Here is a 10,983-nt window from a genome sequence, read left to right as displayed (position 1 = left end):
AACTCAAATCCAGGTCTGAGGGATGCCAAATCTTAGCGGAGTGGGCGACGTGGGGGGGGGCTCATTTAAACTAGATTGGGTTGGAGAGTTGGGAGAATATCAGTGAATGGAACTACAAATACTTATTGAGACACTATTACATGCCACACTCGTGTCCAGGCACAAGGAGTATGGCAATTCCTTCTGCCCCAGATGCCTTCCCCTTACCTCCAAAGCCCCAAAAGGGAGCTGGGAAATAGAGGGTGAGTGAGAACACGGAGAAGCTAGAGTGGGGAGACAGGACAGGAGGAGAGAAGGGACGCCAAGCCCCTGCAGCCCATCCTACTAACACTGCTGGCGGGGCGGATTTCTAGGAAGAGGAGGGGACACAAAGGTACTTGGTCCTGAGATCTTTGTCCTCTTTGAGGTCTGTTTGCTTAACCTCTTCCAAGCCAGGGGCTGGGAGGGGTGGGCAGGAGAGGGGATGGATGTGGCAGAAGCCCGCTGGGGAAAGAGACTCTGGGTGGGAAGAGAATGTCTATTACTCCAGCCCCTAGAGACCCAGGCTCGGGGATTCCATTTGCACGGAGTTTCCTTCCCCTCACTTGCCAGGATGCTTCCCCTCACTTGCCAGGATGTTTCATACCAAAAGCATTCCAGAAAGCAGGCTCAAAGAGATGACTCTGGGCCCCAGGGGGGAAGGCTGCAGCCCTAGGAATATTTAGTGCCACATCAGTGCTTCTGGAATGTGAATAACCCAGACAACCACCGGGGGCAACTTGGGGAGACAGGAAAGGGCCTTCAGAGACCAAGGCAAGAAAGTCTTGGTCAGAATTCTCACCTTAGCCTCAGCCCTTTCCTGGGGCAAGTCCATCCAGGCTGTCCCTGAGTGGAAACCCCCTCACTGGGTAGTACCGAGGCTCCTCTGCGCAGAGCGGGGAGACCCCCACAGCAGGCATGTCAGGAGGAGCCCTTCCCTTCTCCCCAGACCCCATCCCAGTCAGGCTGCCTTGGACCTTCTGATGGGCTGGTGGGAAGGGGAAATGGCGATGCAACAGTCCCCTGCATGGCACAGCGCCCACATCCCACTAGAGCTTCTGCTCAGCTCTGCAAGCCAGAATCCAGAGACTCACTGACAGCCAGAGCATGTCTGGACTGTGATGAAGCCAGGACAAAGGGCGAGCTGAGGAGCCTGGGCGTTTTTAAGAGGAGACTGGGGTTGGGGGGATACATTTGTATACAAAACGGACAAAAATCTCTACCCTTACGGGGTTTCCATTCTAGTGGAGGAAGATAGACAACGCAATAGATATAATAAATGGTGAATTATATAGTATATTAACAGGTCATAAGCATATGAGGAGAATGGGAAGGGGACAGGGAATAACGTTTTAAATTGGGGTGATCAGAGAAGGGCTCATCGAGAAGGTGGCATTTGTGCAAAGACCTGAAGGAGGGAGGTGCTAACCACATAGATATTTGAGGCAACAGTGCTCCAGGTGGAGGGAACAGACAATAGAAATGCCTTAAGTGGGAGCAGGTCAGGCTAGTTCTAAAACAGCCATTGAGGCTTTAGGGCGAGCAACACGGCACCTGCCATGCCTATGCTAATGGTTCCGCCGTGGCCCCGCAGCCCAGGGACTCCTCCGGAACTGTTGGGAGCAACTGCAGCGGAAACTGCGGCAGAGCCGGCCAGGCTTTCCCAGTCCTCAATGGGGACCAGCATTAGCGGTCCAAGGTCCAGCTATATTTACAGAACCAGCAAATGATACCAATGGAAGGAAGGAGATTTCCAGTTTTTTGGAGAGCATCTTTTGGATGGCAGCTCCCAAAGACAGACGCAGCATTGAAGTTAACAGGTGTAGGAGAAGAAACCCTCATAAGCTTATTAAAGTTAAGAACAATATAGACGCTTGTCCTGAATGCGGTCACCTGAAACAGAAACACGTCCTCTGTGGCTATTGCTATGAGAAGGTGTGTAAAGAGACAGCGGAAATCAGAGGACAGATAGGGAAGCAAGAGGGAGCCCCTTTCAAGGCTCCTACCATGGAGATCATGGTGCTGTACTTGGGGGAGACACCCTCCGAGCAAGATCAGGGTAAGAGGATCATTGAGAGAGAACGGAAGTGGCCATCCTGGTTCACCCAGAATTGACACCAAACATGTTTCGAGAGGATAACTTCACATAAGACGTTTCTCCTGAAAAAGAGGAAGATGCTTTGTTTTTATGTTGGTTGTGTGCTTGTTTTTAAATCATCAGCATAGCCTAAAGCATTCTCTATAAGCAGTTAGTTTTTTTGCGGGTAATTTGAAGAATGCATCAGGAGTAAAGTCTGAAAATGTTCGTTTATGCAGAGGCTCAATGGATTTATGTGTCTGTTTCTATTATACTATGAAGTTTTAGTACACAGAATTTTCAGGACAGAAAAATAAAACCTAATTTAAAATTCATAGCCAGAATTATGCGTCTGGGCTCTGGTTTTGTTTGCCACTGGTTTTGCTTACAAGAATACTTACACAAATGCTTTTGTTTAAGTAACACCTGAAAATAGGTTATTTAAATTCTGGGTATCGCTCTTTTAAGATGGTAGATGTAGCAGTAAGAAAAAGTTCGTTCTGTTTGGTTTTTTGTTTGTTTGTTTCAGCAAATTAAAATTGCCTTTGTATAGCACTTTAAAACAAAAGAGCCATTGAGGCTGGAACAGAGTGAGTGAAGGAGAAAGTAACAGAGAGAGGGTCAAGATAGGAAGCAGGGGTCGAGCAGTAGAGCACCTAGGGCCTTGTGAACCATTACACAGGTTATGGTTTTTTTCTGAGTGAAATGGGGAGCCAGTGGGAGGTTTTGAGCAAAAGGAATGGTGTAATCGGACGAAGGATGTTTTTTGTTAATTCCTCTGGCTGCTTGTTGAGAATAGCCAGGGGGTGGGGGTGGCCTGCAGGACTGGAGGGATGTTGCGTCCACTATTCGAGTGGGAAAGGTGGCAGGTGGAGGGGGGTGGGGGAAGCTAGGGAGCACTTCGACCTCCAGCGGCGATAAGAGGTATAAGGAGTCTGGAATTTGGGAAAGAGATGTGAGTTGGAGATAGAGATTTAGGAGTTGTTGCTAGGAAAGAATTTCTGCTTTGGGTGGAAAATCACCTTAGTTGATCTCTGAAGTCCCTGAGTTCTAAAGGTTCTAGGATTTTATTGAATAGGAAAGCAGTTATTTGTATAGCTGATCAGTTGTTGGTGAAAGCTTGACAGCCTTGACAGCGGGGGAGGTGGGTGTTGCTGAGCTGGGGAGGGAGTTCTGCCTGTTTGCCACTGGCTTTCTCCTCCTGAGGAAGACAACGGGGCTTCTCCCATCCTTGGGAGAAGGCTGGGGGGCGGGTTGGGGAGGAACGGTCCGTTGTAGAACTGAGTCTTCCTGTACGAGAGGGCTGTACTAAAAGACTTCTCAAGACCCTCCCGCTCTGAAACTTTACGGCTGTGCATCTTCTAAGGCTTTTACAGGTTTTATAAGAACATGGGAAATGTCACTCTTGGGCCAGGGCTCTGCCTCTGACACTGGCAGAGGGGATGGGAGTTGCCTTGTACATCCCAGGCCCCAGAGAAGAAGCCGGCTCCTGGATTCCCAGTTCTCTTCCTGTGTTTCAGAGCTTCCTGCTTCAGATCGCTGGGGAGCTTGAGCGCAGCCCACAGGGGGCCTGGGGATCTGCATTTTTAACAGGCCTGGTGATTGGTTCTGATGACACCGAAGTTTGAGAACTGACTCCAGGTGAGAGCCTTAACTTGCCTCTACAGAGCTGCTGCCTTTAGAGGAATTTTATGCCACTGGGCACACAGCTTCTCTCTGGGATACAAACCTCTTTCTCTTTCTCCCTCTCTTACTCTTATTCTGCCTCCTTTTGGCTCTAAAATGCTCCCATCACTGATTGTTTCTCGGAAGAATTCCCCATGCTTTTCAGGCCCTTCCCTCCTCACTCCAGGCACCAGTCCTCTCCCCCAGCTAATCCCACCTTCTCAATTTCACCTTTTCCCCTCTGGGGGCATTTAGGTCATGTTGGGAGAATGAGTCATCCTAGGGTTGGGGAGGGGGGCTTTAAGTCCATAAATGGGCAAAAACTCTGATTTCAGGTCTCAGTCTCTAGGAAAGAGCCAATTTCTCCCCACTGTCCCCCGCCCCCAAAGGAATTCCCCAGAGAAAAGGAAGGCGTTGGGAGAGGTACTGACCAATGAAATTCTAGAAACAGCAGTTTTTTAGGAGATAGGAGACTGACTCAGCTTCCCTGATAAACAGACAGTGCCGGCCGGCCAGGATTTTCCCAGCCCAAGAGGCCAAAATCCCATTTCCGGGCGGAAACGAGGGCCCAGCCAACACCACCCCCTCCCTACTCCTCACTGCTTTCCCCTCCTAGGAGAATGCAGTTCCAGGCGGTGCTGACCCGGGCTCTGGACAGCACAGGCTCTCAGCTATCCCAGCAGGGCTGACCACATGCCTCACCCAGACCCCGGGGAAAGGGTGCTGTGACCTTTTAAAGTTCCCTGGCTGCATTCTGAATCACCCTCCAGCCTGGCCTGCAGTGTCTTCCTGATCCTTGGCTGTGCCCATCAAGCAGGTGGGCCCCTGGTTGGTAGCAGACCAGCCGCTGGCATGGAGCCCCCCCTCTATTAAGGGACCCCTGGCTTGCTCTGCCTCCCAGCCCAGTGCTCAGTTCTCTGTGAATGGAAAAGCCATCGACCAGGTGGCACCTGGGGAGAGCTGGCTGTCTCCTCCTCAGAACCTCACACAGTGGCCAGGTCTCCCTTGAGATCCTTTCACAATTCAGGGTCTGGGCCTCCCGTGGCTCCTCAGAAACCTTGCTTGCAACAGGCCCAGGAGACTAGGGGGCAGACTCACAAACCTCCAGGAGACGAACAGACACAGCCAGAATGCCAATTTGCTGATTTATAATGAAAAATAGAACTGCTGTGAAACCCACCAGACACTCGGGTTTGCTGATGAGCACGTTCGCCGTCTGTTGGCCATTTCACACGAGGGGAAGCCGAGACTCAGTGGGACGGTTACTCGGGCAGCACAGGAGCTGGGCAGGGAACGCTGTGGCCATGAAGGGTCTTCGTGGAGTACCAGCCTCTCAGCCAGGACGCACCAGGTGGCCGTGCTCAGGACGCGCTTCCCCCGTACAGCTCTGGAGGACATCCCACACATGTATTTGTTGCCCCAGAGACAAGCTCCTGGCTTAGCACATTCCTCCTTTAGGCAGAACACAGGGCAGTCACTTAGAGAGCCCCTTTCACAGTACACTCACACCAGTCCTGTTTCCCCAAGGATTAAACTGGATGACTCATCAATGTGCTTTGTAAGCAACACCTCCCCGAAGAAACTAAGGAGTGGGAGAAGGTACTCAATAAGTGTTTAATAAAGGGCCTCCACCTGCTCTCCTGGCCCCAGCGCCTTAGAAATGGGAATCTGATAGTTGAATCAGTGAAAAGCCATCCCCTAGTAAACCCATCAATGTGTATGGAGACCTTACTTTGTTCTAGGTGCTGTGGAAAATACGGAAGCAATAAAGGCATGGTTCCCTCCCTCAAGGAATTTGTATATAATAAAGTTGAAGCTATAAAATAACATCTACAGGATGATCGTGAACAGCCCAGAGGTGAGTGTGCTCAGGGCGTATGTCTGGTACAAAACATGTGTAGTCTGCTCATGTTCTATTGGACTTGGTAGTAATGGGACCACTTGTGTGGATGAGAGATGGACCACTGGCTGTTTTGGGTCCCCACTCTTTTGTCACTAGATTGGTCAGTAAATGAATAAGCCCCCCACTAACTAAAGTCTCCAGGTGTCTAGGCCCCAAGGCAGGGTCTCACTTGCGTCCACTCAGTTGAAATGCGAGGGCCCAGCTGTCCTTCCTCACAACCACTAGCCGTGGCAGGAAATGAGAGAGAGGGTCAGAACGAGCAGATGAACACCAGGGAGGGACGGGGGAGTAAGGTGGTTAGCTCCCTCCTTGCCAGCTATGGCTGGGGCCGGTTGGGGCAGCGAGCACACCGGTTCTTTGACCCTGTCCCCAGCAGCCCATCCATTCTTTTCTCGCTGCCTGGAGGAGTTTACCTTCTTTAGAGACTCTCAGAGCCTCAAGATGAGGCAGAATTGTAACTCTCTCTCTGAGTCAGCTTGGTCCACTTCATAACTTGTGTGCCACCCCTAGGGCCCTTGGGTCCGAGTCTTTCTAGACCCATTTTTTCCATCCCTGCTAAGGCACTAGACGAGATCCGGCCTCAGCCTCCTCCCACCCCCACTACCTATCTCGGAAATAAGAACCAGCTTGGAGTCACATTAGATTATGTGTGCAGTGTGTCATACACCCACCCCAAATCAATGTCAGGGGCAAGGCTGCTGCTACCGGTCAGCACTGAAGTCTCTGGTGTTGCTCTAGAGCACCAGCTCTCAAAGCGTGGTCAGGGACCCCTGGGGGTTCCCCAAGTCCTTTCAGACCAAAACAAGGTCAACACTGTTTTCATCATAATATGAAAACATCATTTGCCTTTTTACTTTCATTCTCTCATGAGTGCACAGTGGAATTTTCCAGAAGCTTCATGGTGTGTGATATTATAACAGACCGGATGCTGAAGGAGACATAAGAATCCAACTCTGCACGGCAATGTGAACATACTTAATACAATCAAACTGCACACTTAAAACAGTTCGGATGGTAAATTTTATGTTATGTATTTTGTTACCACCATTAAATTTTTTAATTTTAAAGAAAAGAATCTGTCTCTTTTTCATTAAGCCAAATATTAAAAACATTTGCAAAACATGTAGAACAATGCCACTCTTCTCACTATTTTTTGTTTGTTTGTTTTGGAAAATATAGCAAGTTTTTGTAAAAATGTTTTATATATGTAAATGTGTAATGAGTTATTACTGTCACTTTTTAAAACTTATTTTAAAATAAATTAATAAATATTTTTTAATTTATGCTTTAATTTCTAATATGATAAACGCCAGTTCACCCACATAAATGCTCTTTGAGTGTCCTCAATAAGTTTTTAGAGTATAAAGGGCTCCTGAGACCAAAACGTTTAATAACTGCTGCTCTACTGAGAAGGAATATAGCAGGTAGGGTTGCCAGATAAAATGCAGGATTCCCAGTTAAATTTGAATTTCACATATACAACGAATAATTTTTTAGTGTAATATTACCTAAAACATGCTGAACTAAAAAATTATTTGTTGTTTATGTGAAATTCAAATTTAACTGGGTATTCTGTATTTTTATTTGCTGAATCTGGCAACCCTGACAGCGGGAAAGATTTAGGTTAGACTGAGAACTTGAGTCAGATGTTGGGATTCTGACCCAGGAAAGGATGGAGAATTTCTGACAGCTTTGAGAAAAACGAATGGTTCTGAGGGCCCTAAATGCTTAGGGCTAGGGGTTACAGCCAGGAGGTGGGGAGGGGACAAAGGGTCTTCCCTGAGCTGGGCCCAAGACTCACTCCAAGAAACCCAGGCAGCTGGAGGATTAGCAAAAGCAGTGGAGAGTGAAACCCAACGTTGGGAGGGCTGAGGTCTCTGAAGGATGTCAAAAACATGAGGCAGTGAGGTCATCCGGCTGCCCCTGAGCTCTGCTAAAAATAGTTGTGGTTGCCATAGGGGTGAGAGCTATCAGAAAGCCAGGGTGAATCTCCATGTCTGGTTGGGGCTGTGCAGAGATATAGCTGGGGCGGTTGGGCCGTCAGGCCAGGTGGCAGGAAACCTAAGACACACGTTTGGGGCTAGAAATAACAGAGACAAAGAATTAGTCTTAGGAGCAGCCCAGGGGAGAAGGGCCCACACCTCCAGCTAGAATGGAGGCCAGTGACAGGCCCCTCCTCCCATCAGCACAGGGAAGCTCTAAGAAGCTCTTTCCTTTAAGAGAGGCAGGGGTGCCCCAGAAATAAGACTAGCAGGGAGGTTTTGGTGCTTTTTTAAAAAATTATTTTATTTTTTTGCCTTCAACATGTATTTAGCATTACTCTATACTTGGCATTGTACCCATCCCTGAGGACTCTGAATTGAATAAATGTGGTTCCCACCCTCCAGAGTCCGGTGGAGGAGACAGAGGCATAAAACCAACACAAATTCATGAATTCTTTTTGATAAGGGTTAATGATCAAAGGCCCGAGCAGCAACCCACCCACTGCAAGCCAGGCCCCTCCCTTTAGCAACCCCCAGCCCCAGCCCAGGCTGCAAACCAGCTGAGGGTGGAGAACCACCCAGATGCCTGCAGAGCGACACTCCAAGTTCCAGACCCTTTCTCTGCCCACACATCTCCGCCAGCTGTTTGGAGCAAAGGAAAATAACCCAGTTTGGGGAAAGACGTAAAAATGACAGTTTTCTGTCTTGAACCTTCTCCCTCAGCCCATCCCAGCCTGGGAAAACCTGTTAGATGCTTCTTGAGAGGGTTCCTAAAGGCCATTATTGGCTTCCAGTTAAAGTGGGCGAGTGTGTGTACGAGGCAGGCTGGCCTTCGTTGACCATGGAGGTTTGGGACCCGGTTCGAAGTAACAGAACAGGTAGAGACAAAAGACAGTCTCATTTCTGGTGTCTAGCGCTTACTGAACAAACATGGATTGAGCCCCTATTGCCAGGGACCAGGGTGGGATGTCGAGTCCAGAGCTCCAGCCTGCTAGGGGCACCGTCATTACACAAGACACTGGGGAAAGCTTCATGGAGGGAGTGAGCTGCGTGTTGCAGGCTGAGTTTTCTGGGTCAAGTAGAGGGGTTTTTAAGGAGCAAGAATTCCTTGAAAACTTAAACACTGACTTCAGACAGTCAAGTCTGGTGCTTGTATGTAAACCTCCTTCGCTCAGCTGTGCTCCATTTCCCAACCGCCACCCCTCTCCAGCCCCATCTTATCCTCGGATATGCTCCTGCCAAGTAAGGTGTCTGCTCTGTAGGGACAGGCAGGTCCAGGGGCTCTTTCTCTGTCCCCCGGGTTCCTGGGGTTCAGGATCCAGGCCTGGTTTCTGCCCTTGTCTCTCCTCTCTCACAAGCTGCAGCCTGGTAGCTTGGCCCCTCACTGCTGTGCCAGGAGGGAGGCTGTTAGAAGCACAGCTCAGCACGGGGGCAGGCTGGGTGTGTCTCTCTGGAGCTGCAGCAGGAGCCCGCTGGGCACGGTCAGGAGCGGTCAGGACCAATTTCCCCTGCAGCCAAGTGCAGCCGTTTCTCTGTTGTGCCTTCCCCACCGTCAGACAGACTGTGTTGGTTCCTCTGAGGCCCCATGTGAGAAGGAGAGTGCTGGCTCTGCCCAGATTGGCTGTGTGACCTTGGGCAAGTCAGTGGACGTTGACCTCCTAGTTGTTCAAGTATAATCTGTACTCTAGGGTCTGTCCGAGGCAATATGTGTGAACACACATTGTGAGCTGTAAAGCACAGCACTGGTGTGAAAGGCTGTTACTTTGTGGGAGTCCAGAGCCCCCCATGGTTAGAACAGGGAGGCTGTCTCAGAGTTTACTTTTCAGGCATCATCTTCCACATGGGGATTCCTAACCTGGGGTCCCAATGTTCTGCAGGGAGTCCTGGTGGCATTTGTAGGTTTTTTGAGAAGGTACATTTTCTGGGAAGATGATGCAGAGCTTTTCATCAGACCCTCAAGAGAGTGGACAAGTGAAGACCTGTTGAGAGCCACTGCCTGAGCCTTGGGCTTCGTCCCTGGGGGTCATCTGCCAGGGAACCCCGACCCAGGAAGGCCGAGGGGGCTCCGAATCGTTGGAGGCAACAGTCATGCAGGCTGAGTGACCTATGTGTACCCACCCAACAAGGACATGTCTAAACAGCCACATGAGTCCAAAATCGCCAAGGAGGTGTTTGCTGAGCCCAAGTTCTATGCAGGCCAGCAAGACAATAGAGCTCGTGGGATCTATATCATGCCAAAGTCTAGGAGGCGATTGCTCTGTACTATTCTCTATGTTGGCCTGATTTGGACTGGAAGGCCAAGTCCCATTCTAGATACCATGTTACTATAAGAATGCAGATAAATGGAAATATTTCCAGGGGACACAGGCCAAGATGTCAAAATGTCTTGAAACCAGTCTTAGGAGGAATGACTAAAAGAACTGAGGGTATTTGGCTCAGAGCAAAGAATTACAGAGTAGATGGAGACTGGGAGTGGACATTAAATTCTTGACATGCTCTCTAGTGGATTTTATAGGGAGGCAGATAGTAACTTAGTAAAAGGAAATACTTTCTAACAGTGAGCTTCATGGAGTGGATGGACTGGAACTCCCCACTACCCCACATATTTGGTCTTTTGGAAGGGAATAAATTGCAGCTTCTAAGCTCTATCCCAGAAGAAGAGGAAGAAGAGACAATGACCATTCCTCCCCTGGGACTCAGGGAGAATGGGTGTCGTCTTGTAGAGGGGAAAAGGGGCAGGGCAGGGAACAGCAAGCCAGATCTGGGCCCCTGTGGCCTCTGCCTGCTTTCACAAAGGAGTCTTCTCTGACTGCCTGGATCAACTGTGGTCAAACCCCTTCCTCCATGGCCCCTGCTGTCTTGCACACAGCTTGCACACAGGTTTCCCACTCCTGTCCTCACAGCTCTCAGGGCCCTCCTGGCCCACCACCCAGCAGGGCAGGTCCCGTGAGCTGGCCTTGGATGGATGTTGAGGGGAGTTTGTCCACCTCCACTCACACTTCACGATGGATGGGGGTCCCACAGAGGAGCCCAGAGACGTGGTCTGAGGCGGAAGCTGCCCGGCCCTGTCTGGCACAGCTGAGGAGGCTGGCAGGCGTGCCCCCTCTCTAGTGACCTCACCTGAGCCTGCCAGGCGCACCCTCCCTGCCACACCCTTCCTAAACCTCCTTCCAAACCTGCCCTCACCCAGCAGGCCTGTCGAGCACCGCGCCCCATCTCAGGGCCCCAGGGGAGCCTGGGGAGAGTGAGGTAACTGTGGGTCAGCCCCTCACCAGGGCCTGGTCTGGTCTGAGGGGCGGGGCTGGCCTCCTGCCTCCAGTCAATTCTGGGTCCCTGAT

The 10,983-nt window shown here is 50.2% G+C and overlaps 1 protein-coding gene across 1 annotated transcript; it reads left to right on the top strand.

Moving 5' to 3' along the window:
* Nucleotides 1–1,577: 1,577 nt before the first annotated feature.
* Nucleotides 1,578–2,133, top strand: LOC307192170 (large ribosomal subunit protein bL32m-like; the record flags this gene model as incomplete). The annotated part of the gene is given in 2 exon segments (XM_079932808.1): nucleotides 1,578–1,604; nucleotides 1,606–2,133. Coding segments are annotated over 2 exon segments (555 nt in total).
* Nucleotides 2,134–10,983: the final 8,850 nt, after the last annotated feature.

The sequence above is a fragment of the Stenella coeruleoalba genome, assembly GCF_951394435.1.
Source record: "Stenella coeruleoalba genome assembly, chromosome: 1".
In the NCBI taxonomy this organism is placed as follows: Eukaryota; Metazoa; Chordata; class Mammalia; order Artiodactyla; family Delphinidae; genus Stenella; species Stenella coeruleoalba.
The sequence above is the reverse complement of the archived record's forward strand: the minus strand, read 5'-3'. Positions and strand labels throughout refer to the sequence as shown.